This window comes from Rana temporaria, chromosome 7 (assembly GCF_905171775.1).
Source record: "Rana temporaria chromosome 7, aRanTem1.1, whole genome shotgun sequence".
Classification (NCBI taxonomy): Eukaryota; Metazoa; Chordata; class Amphibia; order Anura; family Ranidae; genus Rana; species Rana temporaria.
Window position 1 is genome coordinate 171,936,388 of NC_053495.1, and position 26,128 is coordinate 171,962,515.

Genomic DNA, 26,128 nt, shown 5'->3' on the forward strand with positions numbered 1-26,128 from the left:
TATTCAACACACAAAGAAAAACTAAATCTCCAAGACTGACACCGACAGCAACCCCCCCACTCCTGAAAAAAAACACTTCTTACCATTAGAGTAGGGGAAGACTACAGATTTCTTTGCTCTGTCTCTTTTGGAGATTTTTCCTTAACTCCTGTCCAGGTGACAACATTGTCCAGATGTGAGAAAAAATCTCCCCAACCAGGACTCAGAAAGCAATAAATAACTAACAGAGTTTCTATTCTATCCATATGCCCTCCAAAAGTGTTAAAAAAAAGAAAAAAAAAATGGGCTACAATGCAGGAAGTAATCAATAGCCTTGTTCCTAAAAGACTGACGTTCCCTTATCTAATTCGATTTGCATGTCATTGAGGGAAATCAGAAAATGTTGATCCTGGGCTATCACCTCAGGACATAAATTGGGGTGAAAAATCTCTTCAAACGCTTAACAGTCAGAAACAAAGTCCCGCCAAGGGACCCAAGCCTTTTCGCATTCTAGTCAAAGGTAGTCTGGGGTGGATTTCCGCTTTCAGTAAATGTTACTGAAAAACCTCTTAATATACGCGGTTGAAGTTTTAAATTTATTACTCCAGTAAATGACACGGACTGGTGGTAGTTAACACGTAAATGTATTGCGCAACGGGTTCACAGTAGCTTGTAACTGCAGCAGTGTGTACATAGTGTCCAATGCAGTTTGTGCGTGTGTTGTCATTACATCACTGTTAAGTAAACCCCCCCCCATCCCCGGTCCTCTTATAAAGTCCATGACTTGGAGAGGACTCCCAGAGGCAATATATTTTGAGCTGTAGGGGCTGGTACCCTCCAGATGTAGTCATTCCACACAGCACAAGGTAGTAATTATTTGCAGGCCAAGGTGAGATTTACAGTTAGGAAAGTTGAGACAATGTTACATTTGGATTCTATTTTCATTCTCTGAACCATGAGTGATCAGTATTTATGGCTGATGTGCAATGCGTTATTATGTACGCAATGAGCTCTTAGCACAGTATGTGCTGTTGGGCATGCAACACATGTTATTTATTATATGTATATGTTCTGTGGTCTCTACTTTTTATTTTCAATGCCTTATCTATATTATTTATTATACTGGCACTGAGAAAAACAAATGAATCATGTAAATAATATTAAAAGTAAATTTAACATGTTTTCAAGAAAAAAAAATATATCAAGGAAAGGACTGCCAAAAGACAATTAAACAGATGGTCCCTTTTATTTTCTATCCAACTCCAGACAAAGCCACAGGGCAGCCAAGGGTACTATTCATAGCAAATACAGTCTTAGAAAGACTAGTCTCAGAGCTGGGCTCAGACTTCTCACAGCCCCAGAAGTTAACAAGCTGAAGGCCCTAACTAACTTAAAGTGGAAGTAAACCGCATCTATTTTTTTTTTTACTCTACAAGGTATAATGTGCAAGTATGCATCGCATACTGGCACATTATGAAACACTTACCTTATTATGAAGCCTTCCAGCGCCACGCTGCCACTGCCCTTCCAGACTTGCATCCTCCGGTTGTCTGACGTCACTCCTGCGTCTGTGTGTGGGGGTCACGGACCGCGGCACAGAGCTATGAAGGGACAGCATTGGTGCCAATGATGTCACCAGGGGCATGCAGTGTGAATATCGCCTAAGCCGTGCAGGTTTAGGAGATATTCACTGTACCTACAGGTAAGACTTATTATAGGCTTGCCTGTAGGGACAAGTATAAAATAGGAGCTTACTTCCACTTTAAAGCAGAACTTCATATAAAATTAGAAGTTCCACTCATTTTACTCACCCCCCCCCCCCAACATCATTTATTTTTTTAGGGGAGGGTACCTACTTTTGACATGTACCCGTTCACACTTGAGTCCCCCACATCCCTGCCCACAACCTCCTGGGACATGTCACGGGTCCCAGGAGACTGCAAGACCATTGAGAATGTGCAGCATGACTTATGCATGTCCCGTTGGGGGGCGGCTATAAGACATGAAGTCTCCACCAGCTTCCTACACTCAAGATGGAGGTGCCAGGAACCAGAAGACTGGTGAAGAACCGGCACAGGTGATGACAGTTCATGTATTTGTAGCTGTTGACTTAAAATGTTTCTGCAAACAGCTGGAGTTCCTCTGTAACAACCTCATTGCATGAGTTAAGCTGGCCATACATGGCAGGCATTTTGTCTGGTTCCTGCTGAACACATATTGTAAGGATATAAATCATTATAGCTCACCTGCATACGTAAAGAAACAAGTTAAAGGGGCTTTTTCTAGGGCCAGATTTAAACCTTGGGGGGGCCTAGGGCACGTCAGGTTCTGTTGACCCCTCATACACAGATTTAGTTTAGATTCTCTATGACAGACACACATTTTCAAAATTCATGACAGAATGTAATTTTGAGGTCACGCGCACGTGGACACGCACGCACATACACACAGTCATAGCGCTCTACGTGTGGTTCACGTGAGCTGCCACTTTTTTTTTTATATATATATACCAATATACCAGTCCAGAGTAAAAACGTTTACAGATGATGGTCGACAAAATATTACTTCCTAAAATACATTCAATAGAAAATACAAAGCAATTTTTATTATTTTATAATATTTTATTATTATTTTTTTTATATTATTTTATATTTTCCATATAGAGGGGGGCATCTTCTCTCAGGGGGCCTCTTGTTTGCCCCCTTTTTGCCCCCTTATAAATCCTGCACTAGCTCTTTCACGTGGGTGGTCCGGGAGGCAGTTGAGGTGCAGTTTCACCTCCCCTGGTCACACACCCAAATCCTAACAATAAAGCTGGACAGGGCAATACGCTGTGACATGGCTGTGATGCTTTGCTCTGTGGCTGTGACATTTTTAACTCAGGCTGCAGAGTTTGACAGGGGACCTTGGGACCGCTTTGCAATTATGAGTCAAAAGCTCAGCTTGTGGTTTTGATATGGTCCCTCAATGTAAAATTGTCGTTTGGCATCAAGAGGAGGAAGCTGCTTCTATACCTCCCCTCTGAAAGGCAAGCATTACTGCTAATGTGAAAAAAAGCCAAAAGTAAATTGTTCAAAATTACTAGCATAAAACTGTAGTGTTCATCTAGGAATGCATACGGCAGTGTTTTATTAAACTTTGGGTGGGGATCCAAATTGGTCCCAACCCAAGATATCACCAGCACACTTTAAGTCCATTAGGACGAAACACGTCGGGCTTGGCTTACTGCTCCCCACATTGCTTTTTATTCTGTGATCACAGATTTTGTTCTCATGGATGTATGTTGTTGTTTTTTTTTAAAGCCTTTTTGACCCATACCATATGGAGCACTTTTTCTTTCTTTTTTGGCTGTCCAGTTTAGTCATCTGAGTTACAGCTTGATGGTTACCTGCGCGATTCTCAGGAGTCCCTCTTGGAGTCCCTTGGATTCCTTGGATCGTTCTGGAGAGCTGCCGATTTGGGCACCCCTTGACTGACTCGTTGTCGCTGACACTCGAGGCCACCGTTTCCGGTAAGAGTATTTACCCCTTATTTTTGGTGGATGGTACATTATCCCTGAAGCTCTACATGCTTGTCAAAGCCACTGTATTCCACTTCTGAGAAACAACCATTTTATGACGGACTTTATATGTTTACCTCAGGACTTCTCCACCATTTGGACTGATTTATTTGTGTCTTCACTCATTATATACATGATTGTTACATTTGAGATTGTTTTTCATCACAAAGTTATTACTTGTTTATTAATTATTGGTACATAGCGCATCGTAAACTATTCTTAGCACTGCATTCTACACTATCCTTCATTCTGATTTTTTGTCACATTCTTATGTAGCAGCTGTTTATTCTTTTTCACGTATTGGGTAAGCGCAGTAATATCATTCATTTACATTTTTCGACCCCATCCTCTGCCCTGCTGACCCCGTCATATGTCCTGCTGGCCCCATCTTCTGCCCTATTGACCACATATGTGGCACTTGGAAGAATTATATCTCAGGGTCTGATGAGGAAGCCCCAGATGTTCACTGTGAACAACTGCAGCTTCCTCATCAGACCCTGAGACAAAAATGGTATACCACGACTGGGGTGGGACAAATATAGATGGGGGCACCCGATTTTAGTCTTGCCTAAGGCAGCATAAAAACAAAATACACCACTATATACAATGCAAGACCAGCAGTCTTGCCCACAACCTAGATTGTCAGAAAGAAGAGTGCTATCCGTAGGAGGAGCAAGGGATAAGGTAAGCAAAGCTGTTTGCTTACAAAATAAACCATTTTCCTTCTTGCAGTTTGAGGTGGAGTACATTCCAAGGGTAACTTTGGATTTTATCCATAGTTAAAGTGGTGGTTCACCCTTAAAAACAAGTTTCTACCATTAAATCCAGCATACTAGTGTGAGCTACAGTATGCCTTAAAAAAGTTAAATACAATCCCATAGTGTGATATTTTAATAATGTTAAAAGAAAAAAGGTAAACCGTGCAATGTGTTGTACCAATTCACCGCCTCTTCACAGCGCACACCAGTAGGCAAAAGTTACACAGAGCATACCATTTGCTTTCTGGCATTATTGGCCCTGGATTTTTAAGTCTATAGATTGCTACTTGATGAAGTAACTATGTAATTCTAACACAACAGTCCATACGAATAACAACAACCACTCTTCATTCATAGATTAGAAAGCTGAATGTTGCAGCACGCACTGCCAGAGCAATGGATGCTACTCCATTTCCATACACAAGCCTATTAGGTTCACTTATTTCTGCTGTCTCAGACAATCAAAATTCCATTTGTCTGGAACATTGAATCTAAGAAAGCAGGAAAATTAATCTTCAAACAAGAAGGTCTTGAAGGCATTGCCTCATTATTATACTTGGACCTTTTTCTGATTATTATGCAGATAAACCTCCAATGCAATAAAACTAAAACAACACGCACTAAGTATGAAACATAACAGGATATTGCAGGGAGATTAGACAGCTTCCTCTTACTACTGAATGTCTCAAGCAGGCCATAGAGCAGACCCCGGCTTATAGTAATATTTAGGGGGAGATAAGAGGAGGGATCTGGATGCTATGGACAAGCAAGGGAATCCTTGTGCAGACAGATGATAGGGAGGAAGGTCATAATTGCCAGCAGATGTAAGGATGTGCTGTAACCACCAGGCTTACCTTCGAATCACTTTGTAGGACTATCATAAAAGGATTATCTGGCATTTTATAAGACAGCTTCTTTACAATATAAATGTCTCATTTGTTTCCTGTTTTCAAGTTGCCCAAATTCCTCTGTCTATTAAAACACATAATGTGTCCGTCATTTGGAAGGATATCTTCTGCCGTCAATTGTACTAAGGACTATTTACTGTTTCAAAACCTAAAATTCCCTACTGCTGCTATTAGACTGGGGGTAGTCTATCCTCTCCTTTTACCTTACACAGGGGTACCCGGAAAGGCTGCCTGGGAGTGCTTGTTTCTCGACAGGTATCTGACTATATTAACATTAATCTTCTTCTGGTGTATCAAATTGCCAAGGCAGAGTTGAAAGCATTGGAGAACTTGCCTCTGTCTCTACTAGGCCATATCAACCTGAAAAAATTAAATTACCCGTTTCAACACTCTCCACGGTGGATACCAAAATCCTTTTTTACACAACTTTACCAACTTTTTTTCTTCTTTTCGTGGGGCTCTTGTCCCCCCAGATACAAACTGAACGCTTTTGATGCATCCGACCTCTAGAGGAGGATTGACCCTTCCTGATTTTCATAAATATTTCTTAGCTTCACAACTGGTGATGGCCCAGTGGTGGCTGTACCTTGATATGTCTAATGCCTCTATGTTACTGGAGGCAGCAGTAGTCCATTCCCTTGAGGCCCTCCAGAATCTTGTATTCAAGCGAATCCTGCAGCCCCCTTTTTCTTGACTCCTTTCATGCCCACCAGTCTCAAAGCCTGGAAAGCTTAACCTGTAAAGGCTTTCTGTGAACTGCTATTTCACCAAATACACCATTGTGGCTCAATCTGACCCTACTTTCCTTTTACATGTGGCCTGACCCACAGGCCTGGGCTAAGTACAAAATGAAAGTGATCTCCCACAGTGTTGATAACTGCTCTCCAAAGTATTGCTGTTGTCGCCATCAGAAATCCTACCCTAAGAAAAAAACATGGCAGCTGGAGGAGTGTATGTAGACAAGAAGAGGTTGCAGGAGATCAGCAGTATTTTAGATGCAACAAAGTGTGAGGGGAGATGAAAACAATTTATTTTATGAAATAAAATGACAATTGTTTATGTAGCCCCCTGCTCCTGATGACCAAGTGCTATGTTAAATTTAGTGGGTGTCTGAGCTGATAATTGGCTCAGACTTTGATGACTGATACAAAATCAGCCTCTGTTCTGGCTGTGGCTGTGCTTGGAGGGATTTTTCCGCTGTTGCCTGTAGGAGGCGATACCACCACCGGCCAATGTTGGAACTCAGGCAGGCTATGGTGTATTGGGTGTCTTTGCCCGGCAGCAGCCCAGTGGGAGTGGTCTCCCTGCTGGGAATGCTGGGGAAGGATACTTGAGGGACAGACGCCATGTTGTGAGAGGCTCTTCACCTCGTGGCCCTCCTGGCGCAAGGTATGTGCAGTGTGATACTTAGCCTCAGGGCCACGTTGGCCTGAGGCTGCTTTTCTGCTAGGTAGGCCGAGGTTTGTCCTGACTGGGGCCTTCGCTCGTGAGGTGATCCTGTGCTGTCTCAATGGAGGAAACCAGGGGAGGACTTGTCCCGGAAAGCACCAAGCTGAAGTCCGGAATCCCTCATCTTAACTTGCAACCAGTCTGTGGCAGAGACTGTTACTGATCATTGTTTGTGCATCATTCCGGCTGCTAGGCCAGGTGAGAGGGGCCTATCCAGGTGAGCAATACCCACTCGAGAGGAAGTGGTGAGTGACTTCTTGGAACTTAGAAGTTTTCTCCAGTGATCTGTACTATGCGCCTGAACCTTCCCCTGCTCCTTCTACTTTTCTGCAAGTTATGAGAAAAATAAAACCTAACAGCAAAAGTTTTTACAACCTGTCTGGACATTGGAGTTCATTACAGACTTTCTTCCCCTAGACAACGAAGGATGAGGTAATGTGCAAGTCCCAAATCTAATCTAGCAGCTCCTACAGGGGGTAGTGCTACATTTATGATACAGAAAACTTTAGCATACAACATTTCATTCATTTAGGGTCTACATTTACTTTAAAGTATATTTATTGGAAGATATGTGTACTCACCATGCACTTGTTTGGCTTCTCCCCAGAGTGAACTCTCATGTGAATGAGCAACTTGTAACGAGCATTGAAAGGCTTAAATCGTCTTACACAGCCAGCCCAAAAGCATGTGAAATCTTCTCCTGTACGCTGGTCAATATGTGTCTTTTCAATGTGTCTCACCAGTTCCTCCTGCTGTTCATACAATGCACTACAGTCTATCCAACGACACAGTTGTATCCCTTCTGCTCCAAGCTTATCCTGTTCATTGGTTAGTGCCTTAGGGGACATTGCTGAGGGAAGATGGAGGGGCGATAGAAGCCCCTGCTGATAGCTATCCTCTGGTTCTTGCTTTAAGAAGCTGAGTTTACTACAGTCATTTTGGGTGGTGTTGAGGTGGAGGTTGGCGGTGACCCCTGAGCAGGGTATGTGTACTTTTTCTGGGGGTTTTAGTTCACCCTCATCAGAACTAGAAAGGATACCCAAAGCAGAAGATGGCGACCCACAAAGACCTTCTGCCAGTGAAGCTTTTGGTGGGCTGCTGATAGGGACACTTCCAGAACTAAAGAGCACCCTTGTGGGTGATACACAAACCTTGTTCATATAGGAGGGCATAGAAGTGTTTGAAGAATGAATAATTCCCACAATTTCAACGCTATCACGGGAGCATCCACTTCTCCCTGCAGATTGGAATCGAGGAGATGGAGAATTGCTGCTGCCTGTCTCTGAGCCTGGAAAGGTACTGTGCACAGAGTCTAAAAAGTATGATGACAGACGGGTTTTAAGTCTATTTTGTGGCAGAACGTTGTCAGAAATGAGAGCCGCCCTTAGCTCTGAGATGCCAGACAGGCGAGAGGGCGAGGAGAGGTGTGAGAAGTCACAGAGACCCTCCTGCTTGATGCGGCTGGTAGAGTGCATCCCATTCAAGCACATAGAGGTGTGGAACCGTGCAGACCTGCAGGGAAAGAAGACAGAGAATGACCGTAAAAAAAAAAAAAAAGTCACTGAAACATTTGGCTACTATATAACACTGTATTTACCCTAGACAAACCATTAAAATGATTTTCAGCTAATAGGGAACCCCTGCAAAAAGTTATATCTACAGTTCACAATATATTAGAGTGATGAGTAAATTTTAGATACAGGAATAAACAGAATAATAAATAATGTGCTATAGCGAATGAATTTAAAGTGTATCTAAGCTCTAAGCCAAAAATGTAATACATTGCAGATTACTAGTGCTTGGTGTGATAGCTGCAATTGTTTGCTTTTTTTCAAACTTCTTTTGCTTTATTCTCATCTGGAAATTCTGCAAAAAAAGACAAAAACAAGACACTTCCTGTATCTATGGAGGGAGCCATGACTGTCACCCTAAATTGCTCTCCTGATATATAATCTAAATATGAGTATATCTCTTCATCTCCATTACATGGGATGGAGGGCAATTGATAGTTTATGGAAGATAGCTATATTCTTTAGCGCAACTCACAGAAAGTGACACATAAACAGTAGGGATGAGCCGAACACCCCCCGGTACGGTTCACAGCAGAACAGGCAAAAAATGTATTCGAACACATGAAAACCGTCAAAGTCTTTGCTACACGAATGTGAAAAATCAAAAGTGATAATTTTAAAGGTTAATGTGCAAGTTATTGTCACAAAAAAAACGTTTGGGGACCCGGGTCCTGCCCCGGGGAAATGTATCAATGCAAAAAAAAAGTTTTAAAAATTGAAGTTTTTTCAGGAGCAGTGATTTTAATAATGCTTAAAGTGAAACAATAAAAGTACAATTTTCCTTTACATTTCGTACCTGGGGGGTGTCTACAGTATGCCTGTAAAGTGGTGCGTTTTCCCCGTGTTTATAACAGTCCCCGCGCAAAATGAAATTTCTAAAGGAAAAAAAAGTAATTTAAAACTACTCGCGACTATAATGAAATGTCGAGTCCTGGCAATACAGGTAAAAGTAATTGAAAAAAAAAATGCCATGAGTTCCCCCCCCCCCCCAGTCCATTACCAGGCCCTTTGGGTCCGGTATGAATATTAAGGGGAACCCAAACCAAAATAAAAAAAAATTGCGTGGGGATCCCCCCAAATTCCATACCAGGCCCTTCAGGTCTGGTATGGATTTTAAAGGGAACCCTGTGCCAAAATGTAAAAAAATGCAGTGGGGTTCCCCCCAAAAATCCATACCAGACCCTTATCCGAGCACGCAACCTGGCAGGCCACAGGGAAAGAGGGGGGACAAGAGAGTGCTCCCCTTCCTGAACCGTACCAGGCCACATGCCCTCAACATGGGGGGGATGCTTTGGGGTATGGACCCCAAAGCCCCATGTCGGCCCACTTAATATTGACTCCTATGGACTAAGACCGGGATGCCATTAAAGTAAAGGCAGGTGTCCCAATACTTTTGACAATATAGTGTATCTCAGTATCTCATATATCCTTCACAAATCATGTGACCAGAGCATGGTCCACAATTGTCATCATCAGAAAACCCACACTGAGAAATGCCTGGCAGCCATTGTTAGAATGAATGTAGACAGAAGGTACCTGCAAAGAGGGTGCACAGAATCAGCAACCCTGCTCTCTGTGAATAAGCAGCAGTCTCTCTGCGGTGGTCAAACACACGCCCCAACTAAAGCTGGTTTCATATAAACAGGATTAGCCATACATTGCATCGAAATTTCGATGCATGTATGGCCAGCTTACGTCAGACCTAAAGCTTTGCAATTAGCAGAGAGCATAAGCTTGCTGACTGCAGGTCTATTGGTATGAGTTACTAGGGAGGGGGGAGAGTCAGACCACTGTAGAGAGACCGCTGCTTACACACACAATAGCAGCGTTTCTCAGTAGCTGCCTTTTGGATCAAGGTGCTCTCCTGGCACTAGTGGTTGGGTTATATAGAATACAATATTATGACATATGCAGCCTCAAAGTAAACAGATAATTTTTTTTCTGAAACTGCAAGTTTTAAAGTTGCACTAATCAATTTACCTTGATTATTGAGTATTGCTTTTGTAGGCTCCATGCACATTGGCTTAAAAATGGCTGATTCTACAGGAGTTTTGTGTTTTTCCTGTAGAAGCAGCTAATGTTATCCTATGTGTCCATGTACATTAGGATGATTACAGGCATATTTTAAAGTAGCAGTAAACCCTAAAGACCACTTTGTACTAAAGGTAAGCTTACCTGTAGCTACCCTGGATCTCTCCTGTATCAGCATGTGCCTACGTCATCAGCACATGCGCAGCTAGTGTGCTGCTACCGGCGGCTCCCACGCGCAAGCGCAGGAATGATGTCATTACAGCTCCGGCCAATCTCAGCGCCGGAGCCTGAGATACCTAGAAATAACTCTGGGAGCGTTGTCGCCGGCCGGAGCGTTGTACGGGGACCGCTACGGGGGCTTCGATCTAAGGTGAGTATTTCATAATGAGCTAGTATGCTATGCTTACTAGCTCATTATGCCATTGTCTTGCAGGTTTTTTTTTGTGGGTTTACAACCACTTTAAGTTCAACGTTTAGAGGCAGGTAAAAATAAAACTTCCGGTTTGCGTCTTTGATTGAAACTTTCTGGCAGAAAAAAAAAATGCCAAACTCTCCTAAACTCATCTAAACTGTGTACAAACACGCTCTATATTAGCATTTTTCTGCCAAAGGAACTGTTGTTTTTAGTGACACTAAAGGTTTATTTTTAATTTTTTTAAATAATTCTCTCCACTGTGGAGTTTGTTTTGCACAGAGTGGCCCCGATCATCCTGTTCTGGGGTCCCTCTGTGGCTCTTGCAGCTCCTCCCCACAATAGATAACCCCCTCTGGGAAGCTTTCTGCTGAGGGGGTTAACTTTGGGGGCGCGCTCCCGTGTCATACACTTGGCGCCCATAGCCACTGAGTGTATGACTCAGCCCCGCCCCCTGGTGCCTGCCTCATTGGATTTGATTGACAGCAGTGGGAGCCAATGGCTGAGCAGCTATCAATCTATCCAATGAAGAGCCGAGAAGCCGTGGAGAGAGAGATGCGGGATCGCGCCCACAGAAATTCGAGGCTCAGGTAAGTAAAACGGGGGAACTGGGGGGCCGGACACTGCAATGGGTTTTTTCACCTTAATGCATAGGATGCATTAAGGTGAAAACACATGAAGGTTAACTACCCCTTTAAGCCCAGTGTGCATGGATCCATAATGAGTAAATGCTCATATTGTAGCTATTATTATTATTACATTCTTAGAATTCTCCTTGTCAGTATTATTCTCATAGTATTATAATTATTTTTAGGCCCCTTTCAGACGGATGGCAGTTTTGCCGCAATTAAAGCATGTACATTTTCAGTGAAATTCAAGTCTCCAGGCACTGCGATTAGCTGCATTTGTACATTTCGATTACATGCGATTACATGCGGTTACATGCGGCCACGTTTAGCTGCGGTAGTCATTTCCATAGCAACCCTTTTTTTTCTTTTATTATGATGTGCTTCCTGTTGTTCTTTTTTTCTTCTCACGCTGCTATCCGCAGTTGACACAAAAGACTGCAATTACCTGCGGTTAAGTGCATATAGCTGCGCTAAATCGCACCTGGACGCATTCAATTCTATTTTTTCTATTCGCACCAAACCGCATGCAACGAAATCGCAGCTAAACGTTGTGTGTGAATGGGGCCATTGTGTGCTTTTAGCTGCAGTAGAAAACTAGAAAATCTGCAGCTAAAAGCACCATTCTATCCGTCCGTGTGAAAGGCCCCTTACCTTCCTGGAATGGCTACCTAACAATGTTGTATCTATTATTATTATTACATCCCTGGTTATCTTTACTTAGCAACACATTTTCATAGCTTCTTCTGTAATTACTATTTGTTGCATTTATTATATTCTAATACCAACATCTTATTTTAGCAATACATCTTCACCGTCTGCTGAAATGACTCCAATATCACTTTGCTTAATATTATCAACTCAAATTCACTTCTTCCCAATTATACACCTTTTATTTTACTTTATTGTTCATGATGATCTTATCTCTAATACGGATTTCCAATAAAACGTGTGTAATGGAAATAAGCTGAACTACAAAAAAATTCAGCTGAGATCATAAAGCTCCACTTGCATGGTCAGACTACAAAAAAGTCACAACCATCTCTAAGATGTAAACCATAAAAAAAAAAATAACCAACAAAGCCCTTCAAATCTAGACACAGAGCGTCACCTAAAAATAAAGTTTACAATTGCACAACTACGCAGCACACAATGCAATATTCATATTACGGTAGATTCCTCCTGAATGGATCCCAATGTAACGAGGCTCTTACTAACACACTTACTGTTGCTTCCATCTAGATCACACCATCCAGTACAGGTAGATCTATACAGTATGATCTTGTCTTTGATGTAGAACCTGACTGCTGAGACTAAGACGAGGCCATGAGACCAGGACAATGAACTTGCTCCTGTTCAATGTGTCTCTTCGTCCTGGGAAAAGCATGAGGGATGAGATGGAGAAAGAGGTCGAATTTCTGATGTACGAGCATCTATCATCCCCTCATTATGGGAAGCACAATATGGTAACGAGTATCCGGGCTGACCTATAACCTATGCTTTATACTCAGCCTCCTAATTACTTTTGTTTTATAATTGCCCTCACTGACAGGAGATAAGGCTCTGTAATTACATTCATTTTTTGGTACTGAGATATTAACTGGACAATCCTATAACCCCAACTACACACCAACTGGCACCAATCCTCAATGATGCTAACTCATCAGCTACTCTGTCTTTATCACACAACCATTGAGTGTGAACCTGCAAAAAGCCCCGGCACTTTGGCTTTGTCTACCAGTTATATTTGCAAGAATGTCTACACTGCACAAGTCAGAGCACCTCTTCAAACTAACAATAAAGTATATCTGAAGCCAAATATTTGTTTGCTGGTTTTACAGTGCCTTAAAAAAGTATTCATACTAGGGCTGTTACTGATCAAAATGTTTGTGTTCGATGAATCGTTTTTTTTTTAATCGATTAATCGACTAATTTCGATTAATTATAACGCACTTACAGATCCAACTACTTTTAGCTGATCTCCTCCTTGCAGGCTGATTCCCAGTGAAGCTACCAACCACTGGAAAAATGGATAGCAGGATACAAAAAACACACAAAGGCAGCGCTCAATGGGAATAGCATTAAAACTTTTATAGTCTTCAAGTAGGTAACAAAATAAATATTGTACTGGAGATAAAATCGATGTAGCTACATAAACTGTAAAAATGGTGCGAGTAATACCAAACAGTACCAAAAGCAGTCATAAAAACATGTAGCTAAGTATGATACTGGTATAAAAATGTGTACAACGATGCCACTGCTGAATCCAGATGAGGAGAGGTTAACATCAGTCCGTCAGCATGTAGATGTCCCGTGAAGGGAACTATCACAACTCCCAGTGGATAGTTGTAGAATCCCAGGTTGATAGAGGGAAGTGTAACAGACCTTGCGTGCGTCAGGTAGTAAGGTCCCGCCGGCATGTAGATATGAAGGCACAGCAAAGGAGCCCTTCAGATGGACACAGCAAGACCCGCCAGTGTCTGTGACGTCAATGGATCTCCGACGGAACTCCCTGAAGGCCCAGAAGCCGGCGGAGAGGTGAGTACCAATCAAAATAATTTTGATCGATCAAAAAAATTAAAGATTAATCGATGAATTAAAAGTTAATTTCCACAGCCCTGATTCATACCCCTTGACATTTTCTCCATTTTGTCATGTTGCAACCAAAAACATAAATGTATTTCATTGGGATTTTATGTGATAGACCAACACAAAGTGGCACATAATTGTGAAGTGAAAGGAAAATTATAAATGGTTTTCAAATCTTTTTACAAATAAATATGTGCATTTGTATTCAGCCTCCCTCAATACTTTGACTAACCACCTTTCGCTGCAATTACAGCCGCAAGTCTTTTTTGGGGATGTCTCTATCAGCTTTGCACATCTAGAGAGTGACATTTTTGCCCATTCTCTGCAAAAAAGCTTAAGCTCTGTCAGATTGGATGAAGAGCATCTGCGAACAGCAATTTTCAAGTCTTGCCACAGATTCTCAATTGGATTTAGGTCTGGACTTTGACTGGGCCATTCCAATGCCCCGTACACACGTCTGGTTTGCCCGTCAGAGTTTTTTGTCGGGAATCCCGACCGCGTGTATGCTCCATCTGACTTTTTCCCACAGGAAAACTGCCGGGGAAAAAAGTGAGCAGGATCTCTTTTTTCCCCATGAGGAAAAAATCCTAGCGGGAAAACCATTCGCCTGTATGCTTTTCCTTCTGGAAAAAAAACATGCATACTCGGAAACAATTTGACACATGCTCAGAAGCATAGAACTTAATTTTGTCGGCTCGTCGTAGTCTTTTACGTCAACACGTTCTTGGCAGTCAAAAGTTCACCGGACTTTTGTGTGACCGTGTATATGCAAGGCAGGCTTGAGAGGAATTCCGGCAGAAAAATGATCAAGTTTTTTTCCGAAGGGAAACCCGCTCGTGTGTACGTGGCAAAACACATGAATGTGCTTTGATCTAAAACATTGTAGCTCTGGCTATATGTTTAGGGTCGTTGTTCTGGAAGATGCAAAGTGCAGATTAAGGTAGGCAAAAGTAAAAAGAACCGTTACAAACTCTGGAAATTCAAAACATATCATGAAAAGGTGCGTAAGCAGAAGCCACCGTAAGATCTCAAGCTGAAGTTATTTACCTGTCCTTCAAAATGTTGACCTTACTCATCTTAAGTCTTTCTAGTGGTCATTCAGGATGCCCATGCAAACTGGAATACTCATCAGGAGGAGGAAATAAATGGAGCCAAGCTTGACTTTTACAGCAAATGTTAAGATCTGCATCCAACTTTACCTGTATATCTAGGCCTACTGATGCTTAGGGATCAATGTATAAAAAAATTGCCACAGAGATGTCTTAATCATTCCCACAGATGCCACAAATGGTCAATATATTGTTTGTAATGTGATTATATTCTATGATCGTCCGTTCTATCTAGTGGCCGTAAAGTGGTATCTTCCTGAAATACACTATTAAAAATCTACATTATATCCACTAGATAGGGCATGAAGAACATAGTAAATAGTCATAACTTAAAGAGCCAAACAAAAAGTACCCTCTACATGGGACTTTTTAGGGCATCAATCGCTTCAATGGTATATAACAAATCTATATTTTACTGGAAAAGGTTAAAAATATGTTTCATAACAAAATACAATATAAGAAGAAATGCAGTTAACAGATAGCCATTAGATCAATCAACACATTTGATTTGAAGAAGACAATATTAGCCCAATGTGTTTAACATTTTAACAAATTTAAATCTTTTCTTCTTCAGGGGCAATTAAATGTCAAAATATAGTTATGCAGTAAGAAAGGAGAAATTGCATATGAAACCACATCAACACTTTTAAAGGGAAGGTTTATCTTATTCTGCTGTAGATCACAAGATGAACGGTAAACACATTTGGGCCTCCACGAGAGCGCCCAACCTCCCCAGCCACTGAGGGATAAGAGGTCCCCACCACGTTGTGCCTATTAGTTGTACAATTAGAATTTCCTAAAAATGTAGAGAGGCACAGAAAAGTATCCAATAATAGGGCATCAGGCCCATTGGATTTCAAGACAGGGTTCACTGAGATAGGGATATTACCATACTTCTGAAAACCTAGTAAGTATCTGAGGGATATAAATTGATGTCTCAAAGGTAACACCAAATGGAATACCTCTGGAATCCAAACCTGCTTGGCAGTAGTGGAGCAGCAATAAAGTCATAACTTAAAGAGGAACTTCATTATTTAAAAAGTGAAGTTATGCTGGTTTCCTTCCTCCTGCCACCCTGTAACTGATTTTCATTTTTTTTTGGGGGGGGGGGGGGGTTGGGAGGTTAGTACCCATTTTTAGCAGTACTCTCGCCTAGGTGAGGCGCCTGCCTAGGCAAGGCACCTCCTCTGGTGCAAGGCTATCCACAGAGTACCCTGCCAGCTCCTGCATGCACATCGTGTCTGTAGTTCCTCTGGAAGTCACAACCAACTTCCAAATTCAAGATGGTGCCACCGGGGGCCAGCAGCAAGAAGAAGAACCAGTTGCAGGAAGACAGTGCTGAACTCTAGGCATTGGTAAGTACCCAATTTTTAAAAGTCAGCAACTACAGTAGTTGATCTTCTGTCCAACCACTGTCCCCATACATGGATTGAAATTTGTCTGGTCCCCGCTGAACAAGCCAAATTTCAATCCATGTATGGCCAGCTTAAGACATGCATACAACATCCACACTGCAATTTTTTTATTTATTATTTATTCTTTGTATTTTCTACATACTGTATGTTCAGCCTGAATTGTCCATGTTTGTGTTCACAAGCTTATATATGTATGAATATTCTATAATTAATTGTAGCACATGTTGGAGAGGAATCCTCATCAGAATGTACAAATATTACCTGTTGTCAACATACTCCGTAGTGGCAGCACCCTCATAGCTGCTCATATGGTCACCAAAAGTTGCAGAATTCCCAACCTGGCATAAAAAGCTCTCTCTGCCCTCCAGGATCTCACTGGTCATTCCTTCAATTCCCATCATGCTCTTCTTCAAATTATACTGTGCAAATCCTCCATTCACTGAAAGAGAGACAAATTCTATCATCTTCAAATTTAGTATCAGTTGTTGTATTTAATAGAAGAAACAGTTATGTTCATGATAGATCTAATTCAGTTATTAAAACTGAATTCCAGGTATCAATATTTTTTCCTAGTAACATCCAGCTTGTACCCATTTAACATCACTTTGTAAAACAATCCAATCAGTTTAACCACTTACTTACTGGACACTTAAACCCCCTTCCTAGGACATTTTTCAGCTTTCAGCGTTGTCACACTTTGAATGACAATTGCGCGATCATGCTACATTGTACCCAGGGGTGGACTGACCATTTGGGCGCTCAGGCACTGCCGAGGGCCCCATGCCACTAGGGGGCCCATCAGGGTTGCCAGGGACAGTATGTAAAAATCTTCTTTTTTTTTTTTATCAGAAAAGAGAAATTTTATTTTGTCATTCACAATACAAGATATATGCCATTCAATATACAATATTAAAGGAGCATAGCATTAGTCACTCTGCCGTGTCGTACAATGCATACAGAAACATTTAAACCAAAATTACAAGAATTGACATATATAAACGGGCATATCATAACTAAGGAAAAAGGAAAAAGAAAAAAAGAAAAAAGTCTGTCTGAACCCTCAGAGCCCTGAGGTTAGACCTAGAAACATACAACCACGACCCACCAAAGTCACCAATGCCATAAGGGATCCTATGTGACATTGGACTCAATCAGCTACTAATCTGAATTACTTATAGCCTCACCCCTGTAGGAGCCTGTCTCTAATAAGGTGATGCGGTGCTAATCCCGGAACATCTAGCCAGGCTTGCCACATTGAATAGAATTTGCGTGAGACATTTCTATGTTGGTACATCAACTTTTCTCTTATCAGTAGTTTATTAACCTGCTCTATCCATTGTCGCCTGGTGGGCACCCTGGGAGTAATCCAAGATTGTGCAATCAGTTTACGGGCGACATACAATAGTCGCAAAACCGCAGTGTGGGTCTGCGGTGTCAGGGACTCCTCGTCCAGGGCTCCCAGCAGATGCTTGAAACTTTTACATTCATATGTTGTTTTTGATATTATTTGCACCATTTTTGTGTGGTTCAGACACTATTTTCATTCATGATTTTCATCATTTGTTTGGTATTAGATTAGCACACCTATCTTTTTAATATTATTTTATTCTATGTGGATTGTGTCCGAGGTTCTTGAGATAGTCCATTTTTTCTCTTTTCTCTTGTTAGGGGAACTGTCTCCTTTCCAATTTTTATTAATTATCTGGGTGATGGTACCCCCATTTGGTATTTGAGTGTAACCCTGTTAGAGGCTTGCCCTTGATATCTGACCCAACGAATTATTAGAGAAACCAACTTTCTTAAAACCTTCTTTTCCTACGAATTTTCCTTCGACGTTCTACCCATTTATGACCTGACTAATACCACTGTTGTTTTACAGAAACAACCCAGGAAATAGATGATGGGGTCACCTGGACATGTCCAATGTCTTTATTATCCCTCCAAATTTCTTTTTATCTGACATAGAAGAAAAAAACGTGCGAGATTCGACTCCTTGGGGCGTTTTTCTGCAGTTGTGGTTTTGATTAGAAAACAGATCTGTAAATATATTGCGTATGTCAGAGCTCAGAACATGTCCTTATGACAAATGATCTGTTTCCTGAGGCTTACAGTTTTGCTTTCTTCAAAAGAAATGATTAAAATAATGGATGCCTCCCACTCATCAAGTCATTTTCACGTTTTATAAATACCCCAAATCCTTTCATGACTGCATATCTAAACATGCCTTATAGGCAGGAATCTGTTCGGTTGCATGATAACACCCCACACTGAATGACTGGCCTGACATTCATGGTTGTGTTTATCTTGCAGTTATCAAATGCATATGAGAAAGCAATCTAAAAGCAGTAGCAGTGATAATATTTTTCTATTGCATTCCTTCGGTTTTTGGGTCACTTCAAGGGTCAGTTCATCACTACAGGGTAACCACTACTGACATATTCAGTGTGAAATGCTCCAGGTTGAGACATTTTCCCTTAAAATTTTAAGCAGAGCTCCTGTTTGCATTTGTTAAAGCGGGAGTTCACCCAAATTTTTTTTATTAACATTAGATTGATGCTCATTTTCTCAAGGGGAATCGGGTTTTTTTTTTTTAATCGAAGCAGTACTTACCGTTTTAGAGATAGATCTTCTCCGCCGCTTCCGGGCATGGTCTTCGGGACAGCAACCGTCTCTCTGTTTACATCACATGTCTGGGTGACACGAGCGCATCGGGCATGCACGGGCGCAATCCCCCTCCTTCTGAGGGACGTTTCTGAACGTTCACTCAGAAGGAGAGGGCGCCCACCTGGCCTTACATATGTAGTGGCCGGGTGGGAAGTGGTTAACTGACAATTGTGCGATTATGCGATGCTGTACCCAAATAAAATCAATGTAATTTTTCCCACAAATAGGGCTTTCTTTTGGTGGTATACGATCGCCACTGCAGTTTTTATTTTTTGCGCTATAAACAAAAAAAAGACTGACAATTTTGTACTATCAGCTACAGCGGATCGTACGAACTTAGATAGCCAGATCGATACATGGCCAGAATGATGGAAGAAATCCAGGATCTCCAGTGGACACTCTGAAGGACCTCGTGGCACTCCAACGAATCCAAGACAGCCAGTTGAATGGAGAACCCCTCTCAAACTGCAACTGATTGGATGTTCGTTCTGTTCGGCGGACTGTTTTCTGCCCAGCTCCGTACTTGTTGGGGGTGAATGAAGATGCTGCTGATGAACTCTTCACGTTATGGCTATATAAGTTCGTACGATCCGCTGTCGCTGACATACAGGTCCATCAGTTGCGGTAAGGGTACTCATTCTCACTACATTTGAAAGGATTGACGTCTTCAGTGGGTTTGTCTTGTACATCAGCCTGTTGTGACCCACTAGAAGAGCAATATTTGATTTGTATGCTTTCTTTGGATTGGATTGAAGTCCATGGACTAGACTAGCCTTTACTACTTTGTTTAGGAAATTGGAGTTTTATTTATTACTTTTTATCCATTTTATGCATACCATTATGTGGGACTTTTCCATTTAGTTCTGAACGTATTCAGTTACGTCCATTGTTTAATGTGTTTATTTCATATCACATTAGGGTCAGCGCTACATTTTACTCACTTTCCTTTAGAAAATGTGTCACATTTTTATGTAGCAGCTTTCACATTATTTATTACGTATAGTATTCTATTGTTTTTTTCACTCTTTCATTGTTTGCGCAGTATTTTTCCACTTTCCTCTACACTCCCCTTGTCAACATGCATTTTCTCCTGTGTATTTCTTACACTGAACTTTTGCTATGATCACTAACATCCATTTAAAACCCAGAAAAGTCGCCACGTGACTTCAGCATGCCCAATCATGCTGGGGTTTGGAGCAACCAATTCTGGGAGAGCTGGAGAAGAAAGGAGGAGGGGATCTGAAGTACACAGAATGCCTCTCTCAGGCTCGTGCATGAGATATGTAAATCACTTGTCACTCACAGCAAAGGGGGAGAAACTGACTCCTATTTCTCTGTCTGTTTTTATCTCACTGAAAAAAGATAAGAGGATTGTGCATACCTGGATTAACTCTTCGTGGCAAGACTGGGCACAGATGGCATGAAATCCTATACTGTACAAGGTGCAGGCCTTAATTTAAAAAACAAATGTTGGGTTTACATCCACTTTAATGAGGGAGGCAAAATACCAATGTTTTGGGTATAGTGGGTTATAAATGGCTCCTGATGTTTACAACTATCCTGTACCTGTTATTGTACCAAAAAAAAAAAAAATAGTCCCTCGCTAGGCTCATTGTTTTAATTTTTTTTTTTGGCAGAATGAAAAAAAAAAAAAGGACAAAAACTTAAAATTAATTTAAAGTAATAATACACAAAGAACAATGAAATATGCTCACAAAACAGGAAAAGCACAAATGCAAAGAACCTTAAAAATTAAGAGTTTCAACTGGTAATGCAACCATTAAAGAGGACCTTCAGTCATTTTTTAAACTTTCCATCTATTAAGTCTTCTGCCCTTTTTAATTTAACTTTGGATAGTAAAACATTTTTTTCTGCCAGTAAATACCTTATACAGCCCACTTCCTGTTTCTTGTCTGGTCATTAGCCTAGGCTTATGGCATCATGCACAGCTCTCTCTCTCTCTCTCTCTCACTCTGGTGAGAGTTTGCCAGGAAGGGAGGGGGGTGAGTCATAAGAGGGCCAATGAGAGCTGCAGAGCTGGAGGTGTGCCTCTGTGTAAATCCAGAAAGTGAACAGGCAGCAGCTTCAGCTGCCCACAGTTAAAATGGATGCAGCCAGACTCAGTGGAGGGAAATTTCTGCAGCATATTTGGCAAGTACAGAATCACAGTATACATAAAATAATATGCAAAGTGGTTGGAGGGAAGCTTTGGAATGGCAAATATCTTTCTATTACAAATTATGTGAGCAGACTGCAGTTTTTCATTAAGTTCACATTTAAATGAATTATGCCACAATCACTCAACTACAGGTACCTTCAACGAGCAAAGAAGTGATGGAGGTGCTACCATATGATATATCAGTTTTCCCTCTCTGTAAGCTGGGACAAGGCTGATCCTGTACATGTAAACGTTGATGAAAGTTATCTTCCACCCTTTGTCCTGACAGAAATGATTTGAACGTTTGACAGCGGAGAGTTTCATGTGACATGGGTCATAGAGGGAAAACACTGAGTCTGGCTCACTGAATTGATGCTCCTCTCCAGATGACAGCTGTTACTATGAGCGTACAGAGCTGGGATGAAAGGTCATATTATCTAGCCAAATAGTAAATGCTGCTAAAACAAAAACCATACTCAGTCTGCTAGATAACATGGCTTGGAGTGGCTTGGAGAGGAAAATATAATAATTTTTGGTCATTTTTATTGATCACACACTTTTTTTTACATATACCGTATTTATCGGGGTATAGCGCGCTCCCGCGTATAGCGCGCACCCCTAAAGTTGCCCCGAATTCCTGTGGAAAAAAGATTTTTTGTACTTACAGTTTTGGTGTCTTGCGCGGCGTCCATTGGCGGCCTCGTCGGATCCGGGTCCGTCTGCGGCTTCGGGTGTCCTCTTCGTCGGGTCCGGCGTCCTTCTGCGGCGTCCTCGCGTCCTCCCCGCTCGTTTCCCGCGTCGAGTTTGAATACTGCGCCGACATATACAGAGCGCAGTACACTCGTGTATTGTCGGGCAGGCTCGGCTACTCTCGCGCTGACGTCCTGTACGTCCAGGACGTCAGCGCGAGAGGACCTGAGACTGCCCGACAATACACGAGTGTACTGCGCTCGGTATATGTCGGCGCAGTATTCAAACTCGGCGCGGGAAAGCGGGTATCGGCGTATACCACGCACCCACAATTTTGCCCTGATTTTCAGGGCAAAAAAGTGTGCGGTATACGCCGATAAATACGGTAATAATTTCATACATTTCATTCTTCTGAGCAACCCTATTGGTCAATGAGAACACTTATCACATTATAGTGGGATTACGGAGGAGGGTTGAAAGGCAGTAAGAGGTAGGGCCAAGCCTAATTTTTTCCCTTTTAGAAAAGTCAAGAGCTTCACGTAAATTTGGCTGTAATATATATTTCGTAGTGTGGGTTGTCAGCACCCAAGGCAAGACAAGTAATTTGTGCCCCTAACCCACAGACATTTAGTACTCCCTGAGTCCCTTCCACTTGCACTGTATTAAAACCCCTTATGGTATATTTTAGGATGTACCACTCTCTTTGTTCTCCCTTCGTTCCCTTTTATCTCTCTCTATCCTAATTTTTTGTTTTCTTTCCACATCCCTCTCTCTAGCCGTACTTCTTGTTTTCTCTCCCTTTTTCTTTGTTTCTCCCCCTCTTCTCCTCTTCCTTTCATCTATTCTCTATTTCCTTCTCTTACTCCTTGGTAGGGGGAATGGGATGAGTGGCAATGCTGGTGGGAGTTCTAATCGGCCAACTTGGGTGCTCTTGATCAAGGTCATCTGCTGATCTCAGAACTGTAGTGGAGACTTTTCACAGTCAGGTGCAGTATTGGGCAATAGAACGATGTCCTATTGGATGAAACGCGTTAGGAAGATCCCTGAAGACACAAGCACGCTATGAGCCGTGGCAGTTCATGTATTTTATACTTTGATGCTCGTTTTTATCTACCTGTTGTAAGTACAACTTTAACAAATTGTTTCATATTTTATACTGGTGACCCCATATTAGGGATAAAACTTTTTTTGCGGAAGGGAGTTTAACAAGACACGTGGCTACTCATTAAAATTAGAAGAAAAGAGGTTTAACCCTAAACAAAGTAGAGCAGTGGTTCTCAACCTGGGGTCGGGACCCCCTCGGGGGTCAAATTACGATTTGCCAGGGGTCACGAATCCTGGGCTGTTCCTGAAGCCCGTGCTGCTCTCCCAGCCTCTTTGCGGCTGCCCAGCAGGGCTGTCCCTGGAGCCTGTGGCCACCCAGCTGGACTGTTCCTGGAGCCCGCAGCCACCCACTCAGCCTCTTCGCAGCCGCCCATTCAGTTTACGGCATGGGTGGGGGCAGAGACTAGAGGTATGCTGACTGGTGAGGAATGTGAAGTGGGGGGGGCTGGAGGACATCCTATCTCCTGATTTTGGCATAGGTGTCACTGCCTTGGATGCTGACAGCCCACGCTACGAAAATAATTTTACTGTTAGGGGTCCCCACAACTTGGGAAATTTTATCAAGGGGTCATGGCACTAGAAAGGTTGAGACGCACTGAGGTAGAGGGTTCTTTACTGTAAGAGCATCAAGGATGTGGAATTTCCTTCCACAGGCAGTGGTCTCAGCGGGGGATCAATGGTTTTAAGAAACTTTTAGATAAACACCTGAATGACCACAACATACAGGGATATACAAGGTAATACTGACATATACAGTAATTACACACATAGATTGGACTTGATGGACTTGTGTCTTTTTTCAACCTCACCTACTATGTAACTATATTCCTTTAAGGGCTTCCTATGTGCTGCTTTATATTTATACTGGTGACATCGTCCCTACGATGGGGGGAATGTGCATAGTGAACCTGAATACTGGATGTCCTAGCTAAGTCCTATTTGGGGAGAAGTGATTGATGCAAGTCCTGCTGCCTTTCTGATTTTTTTCGTACCCGGAGTTGGGCTTTAATGTGTTTGTAAATACTCTTCAGTCCTTTCTTTTGAAAAAAAAAAAAGGAACAATTGCCAAAACGAAATTGTTAATCGTTGGCTTTGCATCTGAAATAAAACGAATGCTGGTACATTTTTTTCTTAATTAGGAGCTTGCCAGAAATTAGATGCAGATATGTGTGAAAGACTATTAAGAATCTAGCTTATTTTTCTCGTCATGGTCTTTTCTAATACACCCACACTTTGCTTGTGCTGGCAATGTAATCATAAGTAACAGCATAATATGTTCTTTTTTTGCTATTTTTTTTTAACATAAACAATTACATATCAGGTACAAAAGGTTACCAGTGCTGATATATGTGTTAAAAGGCAGGGTCCTGTGCACATCATCCTTGGCGGGGTGGGGGGTTTCTAGTGGGAACATTTATTATGTGTGCAAATGGTCACATATATTGGTATATATGTGAAAACTCAAACCAGTAGCGTCTGCTTCTTAATGCGCGAGGTCCAGTGTCCAATATTTGTTCTGTAAGCAGTGCTGTCAATCAGCATGACACAGCATGACACAGTAAAGTAGCAAGGGTGTCAGTCAGGTAGGAGAATGTACAATAGCTGCTATTTAATATCAAAGCAAAGTAGGAAAATGTATATGTAGCGCTCACCCCCGAAGGAGCCGCTGATTAGTTTGGGATCGGCTTACTGAGTTACTTTCTTGACTTGGTCTAAGGGTGATTTCTGTGAGTGTGAATAAAGACCAAGTGTCCAGACATCAATTCAGTTTTCAATGCTTTATTCCAAGGCCCAACACGGCCAACATCAACATGGCACACGACAGAAAAAGGTTGATGAGCGTAAGGAAACTTTAGTATCAGGCCTTGGATATGGAGAGAGAGCAAGCCTGCTCTCAGCAATGATATAGCTCAATTCGTCGCCACCCCAATCAGGGTGGGTATAGTGCCCCCGGACAGGCGGTTATCTCAGGCCTGGCAGCCGGAGCGTCACTTGCGGATCACTGGGAGGAAACAGACCTCTGCCACAGGCCTGACTCAGGGCCTCTGCCACAGGCTGGACAACTTAGGATTTGTGAGATCAATTTGAGCAAATCCTTCCAGTTAGTTCAATCAGTGTCACCCACTGACAGCTTGAGCATACCTGTCATATGGTCTGGTGACCGGATCCCCGATGGTTCGTCTAGGCCTCCTGGACAACCTCTAGTTCTAGGTTCCCCCGAGCCGATCCCCCATCGCACAGCCTCCAGCTTAGGATCCTCTCAACAGAAGGTTGGGACCCAGCAAGCCGCTGGGGCCCCTTTCAATGTCAGGATGAGGCTCTGCATGGTGCACAACTTCAGCGAAGCAGGCCACGGTGGCGGGCCCATGGATGCGCGTACCCTGAAGGTGGGTACTGCACCTGGAACTCGGGCCCCGCATAGAACAACCCGCCAAAAGCGGCTGCCCCAGATATATCCCCCTCCCAGCATGCCCAAAGAGGGAAGAACTCCTCTGATTGGCTGCTGGGAGAAGGTGGGTCCGTCAGAACCCCTCTAGTGCCAACTGCCGCCCAGGGGTGATAACATTCCCCTGGAGCGCAGACTGACCTACAGGACCGATTCTGAAGTGGGCAGCAGCCTGAGTTTCCATAAATCACGAATGGGAGTAAAACTAACCCTTCCATTCCCCACTAACTTTAGTGTAGCGCCCGCACTGAAAGTAAGGGGGGCGCTACATATATATAAAAGGAACATTTTTATTTTTGTTGTTTTAGAGTGTTTAAGGGTTCTACAAAGCTTTTAATCCAAAAACAAGGGAGACAATGACTGTCATGGTCAATTCCATGCAGAATTTTTGAACCAGTAGGAACAAGTTAAGAGTTTTCAGATTCCAAATGGGCCGAACTAATCTACTTGGCTTGGGAAATGTAAACAGGTTCGAGTAGACACCATGGAAGCATTCCTAGTTTAGGACTGCAAAAGTAGCTGATGCATAGCAACAAGAAGATCCACCTGTCAACCCTATTTTGTAGCCCCTGTAAATGATACTCTGGACCCAAGCATCTGAGATTTCCTGGGACCAGAAGGCCAAAAAGGCAGACAGACATCCCCTGACTCTAACAAGCG

General features: G+C 42.4%; 1 protein-coding gene across 1 annotated transcript in view; it reads right to left on the bottom strand.

The window, feature by feature from the left end:
* The window catches only part of GLIS1 (GLIS family zinc finger 1), a 170,842-nt gene that overhangs the window by 66,517 nt on the left and 78,197 nt on the right, over positions 1-26,128 (bottom strand). The window contains exons 3-4 of the mRNA XM_040361052.1: positions 16,668-16,845; positions 7,235-8,165 (exon numbers count right to left, since the gene is read on the bottom strand). Coding sequence (XP_040216986.1) covers positions 7,235-8,165; positions 16,668-16,845 — 1,109 coding nt within the window. The remainder of the gene's footprint in view (positions 1-7,234; positions 8,166-16,667; positions 16,846-26,128) is intronic.